Source organism: Neophocaena asiaeorientalis, unplaced genomic scaffold, assembly GCF_003031525.2.
Source record: "Neophocaena asiaeorientalis asiaeorientalis breed wild unplaced genomic scaffold, Neophocaena_asiaeorientalis_V1.1 scaffold605, whole genome shotgun sequence".
NCBI lineage: Eukaryota > Metazoa > Chordata > Mammalia > Artiodactyla > Phocoenidae > Neophocaena > Neophocaena asiaeorientalis.
The window spans coordinates 953,675-978,374 of NW_020172214.1; the positions used below are offsets into that span (position 1 = coordinate 953,675).

The following is a 24,700-nucleotide window of genomic DNA, read 5'->3' on the forward strand; positions in this document are numbered from 1 at the left end:
CACACACACATGTGCGTATAATATTGAATTATATTAAGAGTATGTATTTTCATCAATATATCCATTAAAATAAATTTTAAGCTAGCCATATTTTTAACAGCCATCATAAATTGGCAGGAACCAGGAATTAAGAAGAGAAAGAAAGAAAACCAGGCATGAAAACCAGGAAGAAAATAAAGAAAGATTTTAAATGGAGGATGAGGGCAGAACCTAACAATATTCCTAATTCAAATTATTTTCATTAAGTACAACAAGTAGTTATTCTTTCTGTAACAATCTTCAGGTATCCATGTTAGCAGTGAATAGGATAAACAGGACCCCTGCCCTCAAAGTGATTATCATCCTAAATATTGACAAGTAATAATAAGATGCTGAGCGTTAACAGAGAAGACCAGAATGGTGTAGGAGCCTGTATCAGTGGAAGCTACTTAGATGAGGTTTAAAGTTGCCTCTTCAAGGAACTGTGTACATGCAAGAATTAAAGTAAAGATGGAAGTTGGCCAGATTCAAATGAAAGAGAAGAGTGTTTTGGACACAGAATACAGAAACTGAGGAGGAACTGGGAGCACGGGGCCATGGGGGAGGGGCTGAGACAGGCAAGCCAAGCAAAGGCCAACTCTGGCAGGCCTTCCTAAGCCATGGTAACTATTTTAAAGTTTATTCTAAGGGAAATTAAAAGACATTATTTATTCATTCAGCAATCTATCTAGTCATTCACTCAACAAATATATAACTAGCACTTCCTCTGTTCCCGGCAATGTTCTAAGTGCTGAAAATATTTCTCTGACCAAAACATAAAATTCTCTGCCCTTATGATGTTTACATTCTAGAGAACAGTTTTAAACAGGGCAATTATTATCTCCAGGAATATCCAACAACTGAAATAAGAAAGGAAATGCAATCATGATGGACTGCTTTATATTATACACACATTCAAAATGCAAAGTGTAAATACTGTTTAAAAACATGAGTAGAAAGGATACTGATTTCAGAATGATGGTTTCATCTGGAGAGAGATGGGAGGGAGTCGGGTAGGATTTACAAGAGAGGTTTCAATCATATCTGTGAGCTGTGTGTATATGCAATTTGAAACAAATGTGACAAAATATCAACATTTGTTAAATCTGGATTTTTACGTTTGTTCTGCACTTCCCTGCATATTTAAAATTTTTATAATTTAAAATACTTCATATGATTTGAGCTATTTAAATACTGAATACTAGAAGATAAAATTTTTAAATAAAGACTGAATTGGGGACTTTGAAAGAAGGAAGAGAGAAAACCACAGTAAGGAAATTTTGCAAGTCACAATGTGAATCTGTTGGTGGTTTGGACTGTGATGATGTAGTGGGAATAAAGGGCAATGAAGAGATCAGAAATTTAAATTAACAGGAGGAGGTCACTGTTTCGCTGAGAGAAGAAGATAACTGCAATGTGGTCTGGTTTGAAAGAGGAAGGAGGAAAAAATAGTGGAAGGCGACAATTTGGCTAGGCACTCAGAGCATTCCCTACAAGCTTCTGCCAAGACAACTTTTTCACTGCACACCATTCCCCACCAGATGCGTGCAGAAACTGTCCTAGAAAGAACCTTTAATTTGTTTTCTCTCAAAGAATTTGGGATGGCTTATAAGTAGCAGATCTTTAGCTGCCCAGTCCAAAGCTAAAGCCATGGAAACCCTTTCAGGTGGGTTTGCCAACTCTGGCAACCTTCCAACAAACCCAAGTAAAAGGAAAAAGCAAAAACAACACGGTTTTCAAAAAGTAACTCAGTGGGAAGCTTTATGACAGAAAGTTAGAATGATTTCCTGCTTCTCACGCGCAAAGAAATGTATCTTATTTATTTTAAGTGCAAAGCTGTAAACTGGAAGGAGGGCAGCGCCTATCAACCTTTTAACGTCAATAGGAACATTCTCTAGGAAGTTCCTTTCGTTCCCTAAGTTACCTAATTGCTTTGGAGGTTGGAACCTTTGTATCTTCACTTCAGGGGCAAAAACAGAACAGAGTCAAACAAAAGGGAGTTGGTGGGAAGCTGGGAGGGAGTGGAGGATGAGCTCCAAGGAGGCAGAACCACTGACAAGTTTTACAACTCCAGCATTTGAGTTACTCTCTTCCTATAAATACTTCCTTCATTTGTGTTCCTCAGTTTGTCCTGCTTTTCTTGGGACATTTTTTACCTTTTAATAAATAAGTAAATAAAAACGTGGGGAGAAGTGCTTTTCATCAGCAATATATTTTTTAACATCTTTATTGGAGTATAATTGCTTTACAATGGTGTGTTAGTTTCTGCTGTATAACAAAGTGAATCAGCTATACGTATACATATATCCTCATATCTCCTCCCTCTTGCGTCTCCCTCCCACCCTCCCTATCCCACCCCTCTAGGTGGTCACAAAGCACCGAGCTGATCTCCCTGTGCTGTGTCGTCACCAGTATTTTTAACTATCTTATGCATTATCCTTTTGAATCCTATGAGGTAGACTCTATTATTTTACAGCTGAATTAATTAAGACCCAGGAAGATTCTATAAGTTGCTCAAGGTCACAAAACTAGTGGAAAATCAAGCCCAGGCACTGTGATTCCCCCATTTGCTGCTACACCACATGCCTTTCTTCATAATCACGTTTTGGAGCCCCACATTTCCAGGAAATTACAGAAAGAGAAAAAAGTCAGCTTTCAAGCTGGTCACATGTTAATTATCTCCAGGTTGCTATGATATTTTTCATTTCAAATGTGTGTAAAAAGTGCTGCCCATTTGATTACTACAATTCAATTTGGATGAGGAAAGGGTAAAAAAAACCCTTTCCGTTTATTATGTGTTTCTGATTCTTTAGGGGAAATCTGTTATGAATTTAGATGAGAAATATGTGGTTTTTATTGTTACAATTTTAATAAACGGTTCCTGTTAATATTTTAAAAGGAACACGTTTTCATAATGGCAACCTCTAATTTCTTGGCTTATCTAGGTTACATAATAATCTTAATAGGAACACATGCTCTACGAGCTGGTTATCCTATCATTCATTCAGCAGAAGTCATTTTTTAATCAAGTTTCTACACTGTTTTCAACACTGTGCTAGGTTCTGTTGATAAAGATACAAATGGAAGGTGTCTGACCTTCCATTTCCAGGCCATCAAGTGTCCACAGTAGAAGAAGGCTGACTTACATAATTGCATTAAGAGTATAACATATGATACATACGATAACTGAATTGTGCATTGGTGGCATGCAAGACAGAAGTACTCATTAGCAAATAGCTCCAACTTGGTTCAAACAAAGCACTGGGCACCGGACACATAGTGATCATGGAGCCACAATTCCTACCCTCGAGTATCCCAGAGGCTGGCAGACACACACACAAATAAAGAGCAATTTCAATAAATTAAGTACGCCAGGAATATAGGAGAAACTGATTTAATGTTTGTCCAATAAATAATAAGAGAGAGAGGAGGAATAAGGGAAAGAATGAATGAATGAACAGACCAAGAAAGGAACGAAGGTGGAAGAAAATAAAGTGCTAGCCTGAGAGTAAAAACTAATTACACTGAGGAGAGAAAATTAACCAGGTCTTGGAAGTTCAGTGGTACCTTCTGGGAGGAGATGGAAATAACGCATGTGAAAATGAGAAGTTAACCAAGTAAAAGGGAGAAGAATTTTCAAGGAGAAAGAAAAACCCTAACGAATATATCTAAGGAATGTGTATTCAAAAATATTTTTTCCAACATAACCAAGCTGTTTTGACGCCAAGTGAATCACTATTTCACATTCACTTTTCCTATCAAAGCCTATTTATGGAAACCATCCTTTTCTAAAGACCAAGCATCATAATGGTGACCAGCTGCTGTAAAAGGAAGTGACTACTTTGCTTAACAATAGAATCCCCCCCCAGGTCCCTAAGCACTTTCTAGACTTTCCTTACATTCGTTACATAGACTCACCAATACTATCTAAGGAAGGTGAAATTTATGACAAACGTAGTATTAAAAAATACAGCTGAAATTTTCGGCTGCGTGTGAGACATGTCCGGAACAATTCTTCTTTATTATCTTCCAATAACATAGCGGTTTAAATCTCAAAAGGGTTGGAATTAGACACATCCATGTTGAAATCCACACTCCACCAATGACTCACTGTGTGACTTTAAGCAAAAATAAATTTCCTTCTCTGAGCTCCTCTTACATAAAAATGGAGGTAACAGTAGTAACTAGTTCACAGAATTATTGGAGAGATTAAATAGCACACAAATAGTTTGGTACCTGTTAACAGTTCAGTTATATTAACGATTATCACTCTACTGTTAATTAAGTTTAAAAAATACAGTGATGAGAAATGAATATAGAGATTGATTGATTGATTTAAAGATAAATGAGAAAATTTGGAGAAAGTTCCAACCTCTATTGAAAGTCTTCCCCACTTGAAAGTAAGATCCTCTAAGTCAATGATTGTCTAGCCCAGTAAATGGCACAGAACAGGCAATGAACTTGCACTTGTTGAACTAGCTTACTATTATAAATATCTCTTTTAATGTCACTTACTTTACCTTCTTAGCTTTCTGATTCCAAATGAATGGGTTACACAAGGTTAACGTGATTTGGAAACTCCAGAAAGATAGTCATGAGCCACAACAATACTAAGAGGCATCTGGCATGTTTCTTTTTTTTTTTTTTTCTTGTTTCCCATTTATTTCTTTCAGGTTCTAGAGTGCTGATAAATTCAACTACAGTGCCCACTCTTTACTGGTTTTCTTTAGATTAATATGTTTTGTTGCTATTTTTGTTATCAATGCATGCATGACAAGAAGTACATTAATCACTGCTTGTACGTTAACAACTGGACGCATAAACTAACCACATTTGTTATTTTCTGTTAATGTTGGTTGTTTCCAGTTTGCCGAAGTACATTAAGAACATATTATGTGAACACTGAAGTAAACACAGTTTAATACAGTCACCTGTTTTTGTCTTCCATTCTAAACTGAAATCTATTACTAAGACCGATGTTTTATTCCTCTTATGCTTGAAATTGAATTCTTTTTCTTTTCCTGCCATCTTTTTTTTAATCACTCTCCCTGATCAAAAGTTTTTCTGGTTTCAGTGGATAATAATGGCATCATTATCCACTTTTCCTGTTTTCCTCAATGACAAGAAAAAGAATTAACCTTCTCGGAGGGAATCTAGCATCTATTGCCTTTAGTGTTTTTACATTTATATCTAACTCTGTGTTTGAAATAAAAGTAAGAATAGAGTTTTGGAGTGTCCCAGGGCTCAGTCTTCATCCTCTTTTCTATCTACATTTGCTTCACCGGTGATCCTACCCAGTCTCTTGTTCTCAGTTATACACTGAAGATTTCTGAATCTAAATATGTAGCCCAGACTTCTCATCCGATCTCCAGACTTGAATATTCAACTGCCTACTTGACATATTTATTTGAATGTGCGATAGATATATCAAATTCTACGTTTCCAAATCTGAAATCCTTTAGTCTTTACCTTCCTGATCCCCAAGGCTGCTCTATCCTTAGCATTCTGTATTTCACCTGATGGCAAATCCATTCTTTCAGTAGCTCAGGCCAACAACTTTGGAATCATCTTTTACGTTTTCTCATATCCTTTGGTCAATTGGTCAGGAAATTCCACTGACTCTTCCTTCAAATACAGAAGTCTACCACTTCCCATTACCTCCACTGTAAGATCCTGGTCCTGGTAATAACTGTTAATCATCTTTACTAGTGAAATAACCTCCTAATTAATCTTCCTGATTCTCCCCCTGCCTCTACCTACAGCCACTTCTCAATAGCCCGGGCAGAGATACCTTTTTAAAAGTAAGCCAGATCATGTTATTCCACTGTCTAAGAACCTACAATAGTTTGCTCTCATTCAAAGTCAAATTTATGTTCTATATGACCTAGACCTTTGTTATGTATCTGGACTGTTTTCCTCTTTATTACATCTCCCTCTATCCCCCAACACATTGGTCCTTTTGTTCTTCTGTTAAGATATCTGGAAGGCTGTTCTCCTAGGGTCATTGCCCAGCTGTTCTCTCTGCCTGGAATGCTCCACCCCAGATACACATACTTCTGTTATCCTTGCCTCCTTCAAGTCCTTGCTCAAATGTCTACCTTGACCAACGTGTTTAGTACTACAAACTGTCCCCCTTTCCCCTCTCTTCTACCTCTTACTTTCCCCACTTCATAGATAACCTTTTATTCCATTATATTGTTAATGTATTAACTTATTTTTGCTGATCATATATTGTCAGTCTCCCCAGTTGGAACACAAGCTAAAGGGTAGGGGGTTTCTGCTTGTTTTGGACATTTGGGAATAACAAGCTCCTAGAACACAGTAGACACTCAAAAAATATCTGAGTCACAAAATCAGAAAGGACATTTGGATGGAAGACCAGCCACAGGAGGAAAATGCTTTTTACTATGCAGATTATTTGCAAAAAAAAAAAATGACTGACTAAAACCAGAGGAAAGGGAGCCTGAAAAGAGTCTAGCAAACCAGGAAATTAATTGTAAAACACTCATTATAGCTCAAATCATGTGTGTAAAATTCCCTTGATCCTCTCTTGGTTTTAAAGTGATGACTTTAATGTTTTATTCTAGTAAAGTACAAAACTAGTTTTAAGCATTTTATTTTCTCAGTCCTGAGAAATTGCTTCACTGCTCTTTTTCAGGTAATTGGTCTTTAATTTCTCATATGCAATTTCTTCTACAAGGGTTTCTCCAGATTAAAACCCTCATTATAGGGAAGAGAGTTCTGTATTTCCATTTTATGTATAGAAAAAATGGAGACACGACTAAAACATGCAAAGGACAGACAGTTCAAATACAAAGAGATCCTTGGTAATCCAGTCATCCACGGGCAGAAAGCAGGCTGAAGAAGCTACCTGGTTATAAAATGTGCCCTCTCTCATAAAAATGGAAAAGGACTCAGATGGAAGGATCCCCATCCAGTGAAAATATCTCTGAATGCTCACTGTTACTAAATAAATTCCAAAAACGTAAAAACAAATGGAGACACAAATAAATAGAGGAAGCGTCTCGTATTCACCAGAAATATTTGTGTGCAAGCTGAAAATGAAATGCATGTCTCCTGATTCAACTGTTCTCTCCTCCATTAACGTAATCATTCATTCGTTCAACCTGTTTAACTGCATGTTGTGTACTGGCTACTGGCTTGGCACAGTAGAGCAAAAGGCAAACAGTCCCCGGCTCTCAATTTGCTCTCTGTCTACTACATGAAACAGACAAGCAAGTTCACTATGAGCATAACAGTTGTGCTATTATGTGCAAAAAAATGTTGTGCAAACGCTGTGATAGACACCTGCACAGGGAACTGCTTGACCACATGGGAGGAACCTGTCACTCCAGGAATCAGAAAAGCCATCCTCAAAGAGGAGCTGGAAAATGAAAGAGGAATGAGTTAGATAGTGAGGGGAGAGGGGAAAGGTAAAAATGGAGCAAAGTATTCCAGTCAGCACATCTTATTATTTAAATTCATATGCTGTGTTTTTCCTCTCTTATTCACCCGTAGTATGACCGGAAGTCATATTTTTCCAAAGCTGGTCCCTACAAATGTGCATCTGTGATAAACCTTCCCCTCAGCACTCTGCAGAACTATTAAATCATTCTTTATGCCTAATTATGAAATTAATCTTTGCATACAATTTCAAATTCCCCTATAAAATGTAACCAATAAAAAATATAAAAGCTAAATAAAAACTATAGCCCCGAGTTGTCAGCTCTCTGAGGGCATTTTATTAAGGGAATCTAAAACAAAAAATATGCAATAAACCTTGAAGGGCATGAAATAGGCTGGGTCCGATGATAAACGGGTGGCTGTGAGTCCTCTACGTGGCAATGTTAGGAATGTCCTACGATCAATCCTTGTTCTCGTGTGCCGTGGGTACTTGGTGCCCATTCCACACTAGAAAACTTTAGGGACACAAAAGTAAAAATTTACCAATCAGTGTCTGGCTAGCAACCCTCAGGACATATAAGCCAGGATGAGAACCTTGCTGAAGAATTTGAACCAATGAGATTTCTCAGAAGGGAGAATGGATCTACGTCAAATATCAAATACTTATGCCACCACTAGCCCCTCCTTGCACGTGGCAGACATTGCCAGTTATTCATGATTCTCCTTCCTACTAAGTAACCTCAGGGCCCCTTTGAAAGGAACACTTTGATCAGTTTGTCTCTCCTGATGCAACATAAGTCAATCAGTTAATCAATCAATCAAAATGTTCACAGGGTTTTAATCTCAGCCCCAACGCATCAGATTAAACCTCATATCCTTCTTCTGTAAAACAGAGTTAATAATACCTACCTCACTCGTTTATTGTGAAGATTACCTAAAATATCTAGGATAACACCTGACATTTAGTAGGCATTCAATAAATGTTAGTTTCTGCCCTTTTTTTTTAATGCTGGCATAAACAGGAATAAAGTGGCTTCCCATTGAGGCAGCTTCCATAAAACCTACCAAACATTTTGGATAGAGACTAAATTTTCATTTGAGGGAGGAATCATGGTTATGTTTTATTTCATGCTAAGGTTATGGTAAAATCAATCAACTCTAGAAAATGCCTTTTTTTTTTTTTTTGAGAGAACAACTCCAAATTATCTTTCATTTATACAAAAAGGGCATCTTTAACAAAAGACACACTGAGAAGAGAGTCACCATGGCCCAGGAGACAGGGCAGGGAGGTGACAGGCCTTCTGAGGCCCTGCTGGGGAGAAGGGGTCCGGGAAAAGTGGTGAGAAGTCTTGGGTAAGTGCTGAGTGGTGGGGGCCACAGAAAGGAGAAAGCTCCAGTTGGATCAACACTGTTGGCAGGTCATGGGTGGGATTCACAGTGACCTCGCTGCTAACTCTTTTGGGGGTTTCCAGTTAGTGCTGCTGACTGGAGTGAGAGCCGCCCACTGGTTCCTAGAGGGCACCCACCAAAGGGCACCAAAGGACAAAGGCTTCCCCGGTGGTGCATTGTTTAAGAATCCACCTGCCAACGCAAGGGACACGGGTTCGAGGCCTGGTCCGGGAAGATCCCACATGCTGTGGAGCAACTGAGCCCGCGTGCCACAACTACTGAAGCCTTTTTGGGAACGGTGTATCTGAACTTTATACTAAACGACACTTGTTAAAGAATGACTTCTGTTACTGCCTCCCTCTTTCTTCTATTCATAATTCCCAGATCCAATGAATTACTCAAAATTAGATTAATCACAAACACTGATCACTGCCAAGTTAGTACCAGGAATATTTCTAATGTGAGACATGTCACACCCCTAGGCAGAAGGAAGCCTTTGAGGTGCTCACTTAGTTTTGCCCTCTCTGATTCAGAATCCTGACTCTAAAATTCAGGTGTAATGCACTCAATTTAGATTTCTGTCTGTAACAGTACATAACAGTTCTGCAACTTGGACTTCCTAAAGGCCACAGAAAGGTTTGCTGAGAATGATTTGATCCATACACCAGAATGAGAATTTGATTATACTTTGATTATATAGTAGATATATTAATTTGTAAATTGCTGTGCTAACCATATGAGTGAGGCACCGTGCTCAGTACCACGGTTCCATTCGTGAGCAAAAGATGCAAAGTCTCTGACATCAGGGTGCTTTTAGTGAAGTAGGGAGGACAGACCTAAACAATATGATGTCTCTCTCAACCTCTCTCTCTCTCTCTCTCTCTCTCTCTAACACATGCACATATACACACACAAAACAGATTACAATTATAGTAAGCGCTACAAAGAAAAATAAGGTACCTAAATATAACACGCACACACACACACACATCACTTCCAGTTCTTCTGAAATATGGAAGTAATGAAAAACTTTAGCTTAGGCTAAGTGAAGAGAAAATATTAAATGAGCAGGGTTATGAACAAGGCAGAAAGAATTCTGAGTCTGCATCACTCTGCTATCTCAAACCAACACCCTAGAGATCCAGATCCCGACAGGTAAAGAAGGGAGGAAAGGCAGACAAATGGTCTATTGATGGAGGAGATTGCTAGCAGGCGTGATGGTGTTAGTCCCCAGTCAACACCCTGTACTCTGGGCAGATCTACTGTTCACGTATGAGAGGAGAGTTCCACAACAGCCCCGAATGAGTTTCGTATACCTGAAATGGCCTGACCGGCAGCGGACAACACATACATCTGATGCTCAAAGATTCTCAGCAGCAACTTCCTTTCCTCCAAAATTATACAGGAAATAAGGAGCTTGTTAAGGAGTTCCTGCCTAGTCAACTTACAGAACATCAGGCAACTGTCCCAGGATCTTTGACTCCTCTTTCCTTCTGCCTGAACAGACACCTGGAAGAGGGTTTGAGAATGCAACAGTCTAGGAACTATTAACTACAGGAATATTACTCCTGCAAGACTAATACCCAAACAGTAAGCATGAGTACCAGTTATCGCTAAGCAGTCATATCATTTTTAGGTGTCCAGGAAATCAGTGAGCCGTCCATCTCCCGTTAGATGTATGGGAAGCACAGTAGTGGAATCATAGGATAATGTGGTTAATACAGTTTTGGCAGCTCTCCTTCCCTTTAAAAAAAATTGTTGTATTTTCTGCTGGAGAGGGTGTGGAGAAAAGGAAACCCTCCTACACTGTTGGTGAGAATGTAAACTGGTGCAGCCACTATGGAGAACAATATGGAGGTTCCTTAAAAAACTAAACATAGAGCTACCATATGATGCAGCAATCCCACTCCTGGGCGTACATCCAGAGAAAACTCTAATTCAAAAAGGTACATACACCCCAGTGTTCACAGCAGCACTATTTACAATAGCCGAGACATGGAAGTAACCTAGATGTCCATCGACAGATGAATAGATAAAAGAAGCTGTGATATATATATACACACATATGTGTGTGTGTGTAATGGAATATTACTCAGCCATTAATATGAATAAAATAATGCCATTTGCAGCAACACTGATGGACCTAGAGATTATCATACTAAGTGAAGTAAGTCACACAGAGAAAAACCAATATCATACGACATCACTTATATGGAATCTAAAAAACGATACAAATGAACTTATTTACAAAACAGAAAGACTCACAGACAAACTTATAACTACCAAAGGGGGAAGGGGGTGGGGGAGGGATAAATTAGGAGTTTGGCATTAGCAGATACAAACTACTATGTATGAAATAGATAAACAAGAAGGTCCTACATATAGCACAGGGAACTATACTCAATACCTTGTAATAAACTATAATGGAAAAGAAAAAAACTGTTGTTTTCAATATATGTCACCTCAAGCTATGAAAGGATGAATTATACTGGAGAATCACAGAATACGGATCAAGCATGAAAGGGGAGGAAAGTGAGAAGTGGATGGCCACCTAAATAGATGTCATCAGAAAACAGGTCTTGATTTTATAATTTATGCCTCACATGCATTTCTAGAAAGGAATGAAATAATATTATGCATCTTCTAAGAAACTCTAATATGCTTGTTGGGAGGGAACTTCACCAATATGATCAAGATCCTTTAATCTAAAATATAAAAAGCATATGCTAAACTGATTATAGTAAAACTATAAAATATATATTCTACAGATTCTTAGTTAACTTCTACATACCCTTCCAGTGATAACTTACCAGTACACTGAGTACTTACCATTACACTAAGAATGAAACAGGGATAAAAAAGAAAACCATTAATGCAGAAAAGGCCCTAATTCACAGAAGAAAATAAGGAAGAGATTTAGGAAGAATAACAGTGTATTCAGATGTTTGTAAACCAACGCAAAGTAGGCGTAGCAATTAATGAGAATCTAAACTTATATCATAATAAGGTTAGCAGTATCTCAATATTCTGAGATTTGATAGAACTTCTGCACCACCCCCTGTTCAGAGGAAACAGAACTAAAAGTAGTAAAGGGGGGAAATATAAGAGAGTGATATGCCACAAGGAGAGATATCTGGAAAACTGAAGCTCAAAGCTTTGTGAAAGCTCTTTGGGTAAGGATTTTTAAAAGGAAAGAAAGAAAAACTGAAGTGACATTGTTAGAGGAGGATACGGTGCACCATCCAACCACTTTCCTTTGGCTTCTGACACCCTTCCTTCCTTCTAGATGATCTAGCTTATATCTTCCCTGACATAGCCTCTTCCTTTGCCCTTCCTTAAGTTCGGTGTCATACCAGACTTCCAGACTCTGCTCTCATCTATATCCATGAATTTCCTTATTGATCACATTTACTTCCATGTCTCTTATTTCCACCTATACACAGATGATTCCTAAAGCTGTAACTTCTACCCTGATAGCTCTTCTAAGCTTCTGCTCCCAGCTGCTCTACTCGTCATAAACATTTCAAACACAACATGTCCAAACTGGAACTAGATATCATTCCTATAAAATGTGACGCTTTTCTTCCAACAGCCTGCATCTTGGTTAACAGCACTGCCATCAGCTTGGTTAGAAGCCTCTCTCCTGACTCTGCTGTCTGTCTACCTCATCATTTCTTTCAGTCCTAGTTCTGAAATGTCTTCACCAGCTGAATGTTCTCAGGACAGTGGCTTTTAATTATTGCCCTAACATCCCTTGCCTGTCCTATTGTGATAGCCTTCTAACCATTTTATTCACCTCCCGTCTCTACCTGCCATCCAGACCTCCTGTCTTTCCAGTCTCTCTCCCCCCACTATTAATCCTGGCCTTGAGACAACATAGCTCACGGAAAGCCTTAGGTAGGGTTAGGGTGATTGCATCTAGTAATTATCATGTAAGACATTCACACACTGGATGAGAAGTCAGCCTGATAATCTCTAAGGTTGGGCTGCCAACCGAGGACCAGTTGTATAGTCACTGAGCTTGCTGATTCAAAACGAAATTCTTTTGTCCCACCCCAAATGTACTGATTCGAAATCTCGTGAGTTTAGACTCCTGAATTGTATTTTTGTAGACTCTCCAAGTGACTGTGATGCACATCCATTCTTGGAAACTCTAAGATCTTATCCAGTTGATAACATTCAATGATTATAACACTATAATCAGAATCCAGTATTTTCTATTCCAAGAGAATAGTTTCAAAAGTATTTTGTGCAATGGCAGCGTCATTAAAGCCTTTGCAGGGGTTCACGTTAAATGAAAAAAACATTCATTTGAATACATAAATTCTGACAACTTTGAGAAAATAACCACAACACATTAGAGGCATCCCTTATACACATTTCTTCCAACACATATATCTAATGGAGATTTAAGTTTCACACATGATGTTAACAGGTTGCACACGAAGAGTTCAAGAATATATTTGACATAAAAACAGTGATGAATGTTATCATAGAGAAAACATTCAGTAATTAGGGTGCTAATGACGTTTAGATAAAAGCAGTTAAGATTTAGCAGAACAACAGGGGGAAAAAAAGGAGTAAAGTGAAAGCCCTTAAATATTTATATATTTTTTCAGGTGATTCGCTTCAGCTGTTGAAAGGATTCCTGCTTCATGTACCACATAACATCTTTCCTACATCAGTAAATTACTATGGACATTTAGTAGCTCATGACCTAGCAGGGGAAACAGACCCCTATAGAATTAACTACAGTAGATAATGAATTTCATTGTCATATCAGTGTTATGAATAAGCTGTTATGGAAGAATAAAGATAGGAATGATGAGTCCCTATTTTCTTGTTGTAAAATAGTCTCTATGAAGAACAAATTTGTAAATATGAACCTAAACCCTATGGTATCCTAAAGTCTCAGAAGTTGATATCCTACATAATAAGAAGCATATGTGAACACAGATGCCTAAAAATAGATACAGGTATATTCATCAGCAATGAGATATGCATTTATTTATAATCCTATACACTATATAAAATAACTGTCATATTTAGTCTGGGCTATCCACATACACATTTTTTAAAGTTAAAAGCACAGGTTTTTGGGCTTCCCTGGTGGCGCAGTGGTTGAGAGTCTGCCTGCTGATGCAGGGGACGCGATTTTAAACTAAGCATACATTTTCCCACAGAAACTATTTTGTAAAGTGTGCTGAGGATCCTAGGCTAACTCACAAATCCTATTAAGCCCGTATTGCATCTTACTATAAACTAATAGTTTGAAACCTAAGATCTTGAAGAAAAAGACTGGCAAGGCAGAAATAAGAGAGAGAAGAAAGAATGTTTTCGTTTCTTTCTACAACAGAGCTGCCTTAGACACGTTTTGAAAGAACCCCACGCTTCTTTGTCATTGTCAGGGAGGAAGAAATTTCCCTCTACCCTTCTAGGTTCTTCTGGCTGACATCAAAAGAATTAAATTGACATGAGACATTAAGAAGAGAAATCAAAGAGTTTAACAACCTGTAGACATGGGAGAGACTCAGGAAAAATGAGTAACTCACCAAAATGGCCAAAGCCCTCATCTTAAGTACCGTCCTCAGCTAAAGACAATAGAGGATGTTGAGGGTGGGGACAGTCAGCTAGGGGAGGAAAAGCACAGTAAGGGTAAAGGTTTTTATGCAGATTCAAGTCTTTGCCTTCTCCACTGATAAGAACTTCTAGAGATTTGGACACCCTCCTCTACTGTACAGTGAGGGTGCTACCCTTCCAAATGGAGATTTCCCTTATGAATGCAAATGTTCCTTACAAAAGTGTGTCTCTCCTAGTGGGGTTTTCAGTTTTCTTCCCCCGTCTGCCATTTCTTAGAAAATAACCAGCTGAAAGTAATTAATATCTCAAAGAGACATACTTGGGGATGGCAAATTCTGCTCCCCTACGCCATCATTACATACTGTTACTGTTGTCTCCCTTACCTCCTAGTAGCCATTGATATTCAAAGCCACTTACTACAATACCCTTGACCAGGAGATACAGGAAGTTACAGCTATATCAATTAGGATTTGGTTTGGCTGCATATATAAGGGAAATAAAAGTTGTTTAAACAAGGTAAATATGATATACACAGTCCAGAGCTAGTCAGTGATTCCACGGTTAACAGGGACTCAGGCTCCCTGCATTTTTCTCTTCCAAATCCCAAAACATGTTTTCTGACCTTAATGTTACCTTATAGCCCAAGATAACTGCTGGAGCTCTAGCCATCACGTGTATAGTCCAGTCGACAGAAGGAGAAAGCCAGGAAGGGCAAAAAAGGTACTTTCCAAGATGAGTCATTTTCCTTGAAGGAGTTCTCTGCTTACATCTTTCTGGCTAAAATCTATCACATGGCACACCTGACTGCAAAGGTTGCTGGCAAATGTAGCGTTTTAGCTGCATCCTTTACCACCCCAAAGGAAACGGAGATCTGTTGCTGAGGATAAAGGGGAGAATGGCTATTTGCAGGCAGTGAATAATCTCTGCCACATTGCTGAAGTGTCCAGGGCTCCGGATTACTAACTCCTCTCCTACTCACTCAATAACGCTATCTCAATTCCATTTTAAAACTCTAATTGACAAGAATGATCCTTTGAGAGCAGTGGTTCTCAACTCTGGCTGCAAGTTTAGAAGCACTTAGAGTGCCTTTTAAAAATCCTGATACCCAGGCCAATGAAATCAGAAACTCTGGCACTGAAACCCAGGCCGCAGTACTTTTTTAAAATATCTAAGTGATTCCAGTGTGTAGCCAAGTCTGAGAATCACTGCCCTAAAGAAATTTAAAAGGAAGGCACATAACCCAAATGACGCCAAATTGTCATGATTTTTGGCAGTGGATTCAAGGACCGATGTTGGTCATCCTTGATGCCTTTGTCTTTCACATATCCCCACATGCATTTAAACAGCCTATATTGCTTCCAGTATTTCTCAAATCTCTCTACACCTTTACCTCATCCAAAATCCACACAGCAACCAAAATAATGTTTAAAACACACGCACGCAAATCTGACCACGTGATTCCTCTTACTCTACATAGATCCCTCCAATGACTTCCCATTGATCTAAGACTCTCTGCCCTGCAAGATCGCCTCCTGCCTACGTTCCAGACTTGTCTTAGGCCACTCATCACATTACTGTGTGGAACCTCCTTTCATGCTTCCAATGCCCCCTAGCTCTTTCCTTACAATTAATTTCTATTTGCCAAACCTACCAAATCCACAAATTCAGCCAAACCACAACACTTGCATTTGCTAATTCCTGTTGAAGGAGATTTTACTGTTCCCACAGACTGAGGCAGGGTTCATGCTCTACTTCTTCATGGTCCTTATCCCACCTGTAGGTAATTCTATAAAAGTCCCCCAACCCCCACCAATTTTTTTTTTTGGAGGGCGGGGAATATGTTCTTCATCATCTTTTGTTTTCAGAACCTAGAACAGCTCCTGTCACAGAGTATGTATTTGATAATCTAAAGATAAATATTTTATGACTGAATATATGAAGAAAGGAGTCGTATGGGATACCGAGCTTAGAAGGGTAGACTGGAGACAAACTCTAAGGATCATAGGCACCTGCTTACAACTTAGGCACAAGTGACCCAAGTCAATATTTCTTCCTTCTTTTTCAATATGTGTCTGTGTCTCTGCAGGTTGTGATTTGATCCCAGTACAGTATCTTCGCTGGGGTGACCCTGAGCCCATTGCAGCTGTGGTGTTTGCCTGCCTCGGCCTGCTAGCCACCCTGTTTGTCACCGCAGTCTTCATCATTTACCGTGATACACCAGTAGTCAAGTCCTCCAGCAGGGAACTCTGCTACATTATCCTTGCTGGCATCTGCCTGGGCTACTTATGTACCTTCTGCCTCATTGCAAAGCCCAAACAGATTTACTGCTACCTTCAGAGAATAGGCATCGGTCTCTCCCCAGCCATGAGCTATTCAGCCCTTGTAACCAAGACCAATCGTATTGCAAGGATCCTGGCTGGCAGCAAGAAGAAGATCTGTACCAAAAAGCCCAGATTCATGAGTGCCTGTGCCCAGCTAGTGATTGCTTTCATTCTCATATGCATCCAGCTGGGCATCATCATCGCCCTCTTTATAATGGAGCCTCCCGACATAATGCACGACTACCCAAGCATTCGAGACGTCTACCTGATTTGTAACACCACCAACCTAGGAGTCGTCACTCCTCTTGGATACAATGGATTGCTGATTTTGAGCTGTACCTTCTATGCTTTCAAGACCAGAAACGTTCCAGCCAACTTCAACGAGGCCAAGTATATCGCCTTCACAATGTACACCACCTGCATTATATGGCTGGCCTTTGTGCCCATCTACTTTGGCAGCAACTACAAAATCATCACCATGTGTTTCTCCGTCAGCCTCAGCGCCACAGTGGCGCTCGGCTGCATGTTTGTGCCGAAGGTATACATCATCCTGGCCAAACCAGAGAGAAACGTGCGCAGCGCCTTCACCACGTCCACGGTGGTGCGCATGCACGTGGGGGATGGCAAATCCTCCTCGGCAGCCAGCAGATCCAGCAGCCTGGTCAACCTGTGGAAGAGGAGGGGCTCCTCTGGGGAAACCCTAAGGTAAAAGTTTTGCAGGTGCTGTAGAGCACTGGCCCCTAGGGCGGAATCAGGGGCATTTGTTTCCCAGGCCCTTTAGATGCGAAATACCTGAATAACTGAAACTAGGGGAGGCAGGGTGCTGGGAAAGGGCTTTGGACGTTTGCACTGAATGGTTTTTATGGAGTTAATTGGGTATGGGCCTGGTGACTTAACCTAAGGCCAGAAACATAAAAGTTGAGATAGAGAAGAAAAAGCAAAGACTTACAACAAAAGGGAAGTGAGGTCAGAACAGGGAGAGCACAGCTAAATCACTGAGGCAAGGCAAGGACCTCCGGGTCCTGAGGGGACAGAGATACACAGTGGACTAAATTCTAATTCACCCGCACAGAACAGAGAAAATTAGTGTTAACAAAGATTATGCTGAGAGCAGAGCACCAAGAGCCTTACACATCTGACTGCACTTACATGTGCCTGAACCTCTCTCAAGCCCAGAAGAACCCTTGACTGCCCACCCCACAGAGGCACAAGAAATATATAATTTATACTTTCATTCTTTTTTTTTTTTTTTTTTTTTTTTTTTTTTTTTTTTTTGCGGTACAAGGGCCTCTCACTGCTGTGGCCTCTCCCGTTGCGGAGCACAGGCTCCGGACGCGTAGGCTCAGCGGCCATGGCTCACGGGTCCAGCCGCTCCGCGGCATGTGGGATCTTCCCGGACCGGGGCACAAACCCGTGTCCCCTACATCGGCAGGCAGACTCTCAACCACTGCGCCACCAGGGAAGCCCTATACTTTCATTCTTAATGGGCAACTTGAACTCTTTGGGACATGTCTAAGTAGCTGAAAGGGGCAAAACAACAAAGGGGCTTTGCATATAACCTTCCTAAACAACCAGCCAGTTTCCCACTTTCTCTGTTGTCCGTAGTCTCATCCCATCCACCAAGGCCAGCGTCCCAGGTAGTAGTTAGCGGCCAATTGCCATCTGAAAAGAATCTGAAGCCAACAGCCGATGATATCCTTCCATGTGGAGGACTTTCTTATGTGATAAATGCCCCCTAAGGCACTTCAAAAGGCAATGAGATCATCTTATCAGTGGCTTGTGAACAAATTTGGAGGTATTAAAAAGGCTACATAGATTGTTACTGGGAATAATATTTAAGAAAATACATCAAAAGAGCTAGTCAGAGCATCAGTCTGCAAACTCTATAGAGATTTGAGAATTTTCCTAAAATCTAGACAAATAAGTGGAAGATAAGCATTTTTCAAATGGAAGATAAATAGCTAAATACTAATCCTTGAACAATTCTTATACCATCATTTAGCCTTCCTGAGAAATCCTACTTTCCTATCAGCCCTGATTCTTCAAAGCCTGAATTATGGGTGATGGTAGAGGTACTGTGTCTGCTGAGGACTAAAAAGGACTCATAGGATACTTGGGAGTTTATCCGCATGACCCAATTCATTTACATTATTAACATGTATCCTTGCCTCTCTCAATTCTTTTCTGATTCCTATATGCCTCTCATCTCTTTCCACGTACACTGTGCAAGGTATTCAACTAAACTGTAAACCGTGGGGAAAATAACCCCTTCTACTTCCTCAATAAATCCTGGGTATGTCATGGCCTATACATAGAAGACCTTCCATATATCTAACTGCTGGCATATTTTCCATCTGCCTTCGTGACTTCTAAAACATTCTTTTTTGCAACTTCTGCAAGATAAGCCTTTTATTTTATCCAAGAAAATTTATTTTTTCCAAACTTTTATTTTATCAGCCTCTCTTTAAACTCTCTCTTCAAATAAAATCTTCCAGGGAACCCTGATAGAGAAAACAAACCGGTTGCTGGAGGGACGGAATTGTGAGACCGTGCCTAAACACCCCAAAAACTCACCAGGGCAGGCTCCATGGAGAGAACATGCAGCAATGGTGAAGAGCACTGGCCTTGTAGCCAGCTTGTCCTGAGTTTGAACACCGGCACTACCATTTCTTGTCTCTGAGCCTTGCTTCCTTCATCTGCCAAATTGAGATCATATCACCTGCCGCATAGGATTGTCAAGAGTGAAAGAAATAGTGTGTGCAAAGGCCAAGCACACAATAGACACTTTATTGGAGGTAGCAGAGTGCAGAGCTGGGCAGCACTGGGATTAAACATCCCAGTTAGCTGGGCAGCATCACTTACTAGCTGTGTAACCACAGGCAAATCACTTAACGTGTCTATGCCTCCGTTTCCTCCTCTGATGAATGGAGTTAATGAAATACATATTACATACAGTAGTTGTAAGACTAAATAAGTAAATACATGTAAGTGTATGCCACACAGTAAGTACTTAAGTGTTTGCTATTATTATTAACTAAGTTAACAGCTGTCAGTCTTTGCCCATACCTGAATGTCTCTGTGTCAGGTATGCAATGAGGAGGATCTTCATAACAAAGAGAGCATCATATAAGGCAGAACAAACCTATACATACATTGATTGTATAGCCTGGGCTTTCTAGAGCATCTCCATTTTTACATTGTCTAGCTTCTAGCCAGACTGTAGAACATACCCTTTGTCCCAATCTAAGCAGGATAAGCTTGGGAGTGGAGGCCTTGTCTACCTTGTTCATCACTGTGCCTCCAGGGCCTAGAAGTACTGAGAAGGGTGCTTGACACAGAGAAGACACTCAATAATCATTCATCGGTATGTTTGTTGAATGAATGGACTGGAGAACGTAGTAATGTAGCTACTTTTTGCTTGTCTTCAAGTGTGCACACTAGTTCCCCCTAGTGGTTCTACTAACTTTCATAAGATTAAGCCTACAATGATCAGTTGTTTTTGTTTTAATTAATTTTTAGTGGAGTATAGTTGCTTTACAATGTTGTGTGATTTTCTGCTGTACAGCAAAGTGAATCAGTTATACGTATACATATATCCACTCTTTTTTAGATTTCCTTCCCATTTAGGTCACCACAGAGCACTGAGTAGAGTTCTCTGTGCTATACAGTTGGTTCTCATTAGTTATTTTTTTTATACATAGTAGTGTATATATGTCAGTCCCAATCTCCCAATTCATCCCACCTCCCCTTTCCCCCTTGGTAACCATAAATTTGTTCTCTACATCTGTAACTCTATTTCTGCTTTGCAAATAAGTTCACCATTTTTTCTAGATTCCACATATAAGCGATATTACACGATAGTTGTTTTTCTCTTTCTGACTTACGTCACTCTGTATGACAATCTCTAGGTCCACCTTCGTCTCTGGAAATGGCACTATTTTGTTCCTTTTTATGGCTGAGTAATAGTCCCTTGTATATATATGTACTGCATCTTTATCCATTCCTCTGCTGATGGACATTGAGGTTGCTCCCATGTTCTTAGCTATCATAAATATTGCTGCAATGAACATCAGCATGCATGCATGAATCCTTTCAAATTATGGTTTTCTCAGGGTATATGCCTAGGAGTGGGATTGCTGGGTCATATGGTAGCTCTATTTTTAGTTTTTAAAGGAACCTCCATACTGTTCTCCACTGTGGCTGTAACAATTTACATTCCCACCAACAGTGTAGGAGGGTTCCCTCTTCTCCACACCCTCCCCAGCATTTATTGTTTGTAGATCTTTTGATAATGGCCATTCTGACCGGTGTGAGGTGATACCTCATTGTAGTTTTGATTTGCATTTCTCTAATAGTTAGTGATGTTGAGCATCTTTTCATGTGTTTGTCGGCCATACGTACATCCTCTTTGGTGAAGTGTGTATTTAGGTCTTCTGCCCATTTTTTGATTGGGTTGTTTGTTTTTATGATATTGAGCTGCATGAGCTGTTTGTATATCTGGGAGATTAATCCCTTGTGAGTTGCTTCGTCTGCAAATCTTTTTTTCTGATTCTGAAGGTTGTCTTTTGTATGGCAACACAAAAGACCCCGAATAGCGAAAGCAATCTTGAGAAAGTAGAGCTGGAGGAATCAGGCTCCCTGACTTCAGACTGTGCTACAAAGCTACAGTAATCAAGACAGTATGGCACTGGCACAAAAACAGAAACAGAGATCAATTGAACCGTATAGAAAGTCTAGAGATAAACCCACACACCTATCGCCACCTAATCTATGAAGGAGGCAAGAATATACAATGGAGAAAAGACAGTCTCTTCAGTAAGTTGTGATGGGGAAACTGAACAGCTACATGTAAAAGAATGAAATTAGAACACTCCCTAACACCATACACAAAAATAAACTCAAAATGGATTAGAGACCTAAATGTAAGACCGGACACTATAAAACTCTTAGAGGAAAATATAGGCAGAACACTCTTTGACATAAATCACAGCAAGATCTTTTTCAATCCACCACCTAGAGTAATGAAAATAAAAACAAAAATAAACACATGGGACCTAATTAAACTTACAAGCTTTTGCACAGCAAAGGAAACCATAAACAAAGCCTGCTGTGATCTGTATTACAAATATCCCCTGCACTCCTGTGGTCATCAGTTTCTGCTCAAGATTCCCACCCACTGATCTCATGTTTTGCTATAATTCTAACATTCCTCTAATAACATTAGATTACTATTTTCAACTACTTCATTTCTAATTTAGTAAATAAAAGGACAGCATAAGCAACAAAATTCACTGGTAATGCCAATAGAAACAGGAATTCTTAGGATTTGGGGTCCTATTTTAATTTGTTTTCCCTACAGGGTCATGTAGTTGTTTTTTTTGTTGTTTTTTGGGGGGTTTTTTGGAAGTTCTTAAACAGAGGGCTTTATTTTTATTTTTTTTAAATACAGCAGGTTCTTATTAGTTATCTATTTTATACATATCAGTGTATACATGTCAATCCCAATCTCCCAATTCATCACACACCCCCCGCCGCCACTTCCCCCCCTTGGTGTCCATACGTTTGTTCTCTACATCTGTGTCTCTATTTCTGCCCTGCAAACCAGTTCAACTGTACCATTTTTCTAGGTTCCACATACATGAGTTAATAAACGATATTTGTTTTTCTCTTTCTGACTTACTTCACTCTGTATGACGGTCTCTAGACCCATCCACGTCTCTAGGGTCATGTAGTTCTTAATGATTGGATTCTGTAATCAGCACATCTGGGTATTAGAATATGAAAGAAGGTACAGAGGCACCTTTGGCAATTGTTGGCTTTTCTGTATGAGGTCTTGGCAAATGCTGGTCTGTCTATATGATTATGGCTGAGACAGGCTATCCTCTGATTATACAGAGACTTCTTTTTGCCATTAACCAGGATATTCACGCTGGGACCTGCTTCTGATATAGAGAAGAAGAAAGGCCCGAGAAAGCTATAATACCCTTGCATCACATACATCCCATAGCTGCTCCCTGCTTTGAAGCTATAATTCTAAGAAATAAAGTTAGATCCAAACTAAAATTCCTCTATACCTCCCATGAGCTCTCAAACTAGGTATTCCTTCTCTGTGATCCAAAATCAAGATGTTCAGAACATTGTAGATATAACTGCTTATGTATGGATTTACGTCACCTTTTAGTTTATAGTTTTATAAAGGCCAGTATGTATCACATTGCCTTTCACACTGGGGAACAAGTGAACTTGAGTGCTCCTAATATTTTCACATTTTAGTCTAAATTACTTTCATTAGTTGTGCTTCTCAGGCTTGAATTCTGTAATATGCCAATAAGCCTAGCTGTTGGGATCTAGAGTGACATGAAATATGTAACCTAAATCTTTGGATGTAGGTCTTTGGGGAGAAGCAGCTGCTCTGCTCAGCCTAGCCTGGTTCTGCTTGCTTCCATCTAGTGTATGGTGAAGTACGCTGCTATAAATCCAGATTGGGTTTGGGCCCTGTTTCCGAAAAGGCTTATATATGTCCCTTCCACGTCTCGTGGCAGACGGTGAGGGCTCCATTTTAGAGAGGACACTAATTGGCTACTTTAGAGTGAAAAAGATGATAACAACTTCTGAGGTTATAGTAACTATATTTCCAAAAGTTAGTGAACACTCTGCATGAATCTGAACAAGGTACTTCAGTCTGTTTCCTCACCTGTGAAATGGTACATAATAACCCCTGTTGTAAGGAGTAACTGAATTGATATGTATTAAATGCTTTCTATCAGCACATAGAAAGCACTCAATAAATGGTAGGTGAATCTTTAGACGTATGTTCAGCTGCAAGTCAACCTGTTTTTCAGAGATTTACATGACTTGTTTGCCTTTCGTTTTCCTCGTGTTGCAAGAAATATGCAGATAGCCTGCTCCTGGCGTTCCTCCAGGGCTCAGTGATGCCAGAGCCAACATCTCTGCTATTCTCTAGGCCTTTTACTGATGAATGCACAAGAGCTCCATGCATTGTACCCCTTTATGAGGGAAAACAATAATCTTCTCAGAGTCCCCTACGAATTTGCCTTTATGTCTTATTGGCCCAAACTGTCTCAATATAGCTACCCCTAGCTACAAGAGAGTATTGGAAAGCATGCATTTTAGCTCTTACATCTTCTGAAATGGAGACTGAAAGGAAGCTGTCAAGTGCTTGTTGGATACACCAGTGAATAGTGTCTACCATGGAAAGTGAAGTACCTAGTAGCATTACTGGCAGTAGTAATATTAACAGAATTGTCTAGTGGTCACAAAATACTGAAAGTAGAAGCAATAATCATTCCCATTTTTCAAATGAGGGGTCTGTGGTCCAGTATGGTTAGAACACCTGTCCATGGTCTCATGACTAGTTATGCAGCAGTTTTTAACTCAGGCCTTAGCTTTTGGGCATCGGAGTGGAGCATCTCCCAGAATGTTTTCTTTGGAAAGCGAGTCTGACAAAATGTCTCCTTGAAAAAAAGTGTATTTGGTCAAACAAACTTGAAGAGACTCTGACTATTCTTTTACTGGAGATAAAAACTGAAAAGTCTTGCAGTGTATAAACCAATCACTCATGTGTTAATCCTTTTCCATCTTTCCCCAAGCTTACTGAACACAACACTACTTTTTCAAGTAACTCCCTTAACCTGCTGGAGAATTGATACTACAAGGGTGATTCTCTTTGGAAACCATCATCATAGCCAAAAGAGAAGAAAGGTTTCTGGGGGCCTGAAGAATAGTTCATATCTTCAGTGAGAAGGGGGCTAGAAAGAGCCAATTCCACCTCCGATCTTGGAGAGAGAATCACTTCTGTTCTCTGAGCACCTAAGGGAAGAATAGAGCTAATTCGAACAGGTCTGAGCAGTTTTCTGAGAAGTTAAATAGGCTCACCCTAGAGCACAAAAAAGAAAAGTGCCCGGAGTCAGTCACTCAATTCACTGAAATAGCAAGGGGAGATTTTTATTTAAGAGGGAGTGAGTCAC

At 39.8% G+C, this 24,700-nt stretch overlaps 1 protein-coding gene and 1 long non-coding RNA gene across 2 annotated transcripts in view; one reads left to right on the forward strand and one right to left on the reverse strand.

Moving 5' to 3' along the window:
* The window catches only part of GRM5 (glutamate metabotropic receptor 5), a 510,413-nt gene that overhangs the window by 435,387 nt on the left and 50,326 nt on the right, over positions 1-24,700 (forward strand). The window contains 1 exon segment of the mRNA XM_024761761.1: positions 16,478-17,417. Within this exon segment, the coding sequence (XP_024617529.1) occupies positions 16,478-17,417 (940 nt within the window).
* LOC112410938 (uncharacterized) overlaps positions 1-24,700 on the reverse strand; it is a 139,185-nt gene that overhangs the window by 71,860 nt on the left and 42,625 nt on the right. The gene's annotated exons all lie outside the window — the stretch shown is intronic.